Genomic DNA, 509 nt, shown 5'->3' with positions numbered 1-509 from the left:
TTCTCAACCCCACCGTTGCAGTTCTTCACCATGATAATAGGTATAACCAGTAATTACATTAATACAAGTAACAATAACATCATTATCCTCCCCTACCACCTCGTCCCCATCCCCCCTTCCCTCCCCTACCACCTCGCCCTCAACCACCCTCCCTTCCCCTACCAGCCACCTTCCCCTCCCCTTCCACCTCTTCCCCATCCCCCCTTCCCTCCCCTACCACCTCGCCCTCCACCTCACCTGATCGCAGTACTTGGAGCCGTCGCTCTCCTTGGCGAAGTACCCGTCGGCCATCTCCTTGCTCCCGTCGAAACTCCAGTAGGAGTAGTCGTAGGTGAAAGCCTTGACATCAGCTTCATCGTCGGGGTTGAGGAGCTTCGTCACCTTTCCGTTCATCTGGATTATGTTCTTGGCTTTGCGTCCATTCTCGCGTGTGTTGTGCGGAGGGAGTTAAGGAAAAAGAAAGGAGGGAAGGGTTGGTGGTGGAGGCTTTGTGTGTGGGTGTTGGGGTC

At 54.8% G+C, this 509-nt stretch overlaps 1 protein-coding gene across 1 annotated transcript in view; it reads right to left on the bottom strand.

Annotated features, from left to right (window-relative positions):
* Positions 1-432, bottom strand: part of LOC119589303 (kinesin-like protein KIF28P) — a 24,501-nt gene extending 24,069 nt beyond the window's left edge. The window contains 1 exon segment of the mRNA XM_037937926.1: positions 238-432. Coding sequence (XP_037793854.1) covers positions 238-393 — 156 coding nt within the window. The 5' untranslated portion in view covers positions 394-432.
* Positions 433-509: the final 77 nt, after the last annotated feature.

Source organism: Penaeus monodon, chromosome 25 (assembly GCF_015228065.2).
Source record: "Penaeus monodon isolate SGIC_2016 chromosome 25, NSTDA_Pmon_1, whole genome shotgun sequence".
Classification (NCBI taxonomy): domain Eukaryota; kingdom Metazoa; phylum Arthropoda; class Malacostraca; order Decapoda; family Penaeidae; genus Penaeus; species Penaeus monodon.
The sequence above is the reverse complement of the archived record's forward strand: the minus strand, read 5'-3'. Positions and strand labels throughout refer to the sequence as shown.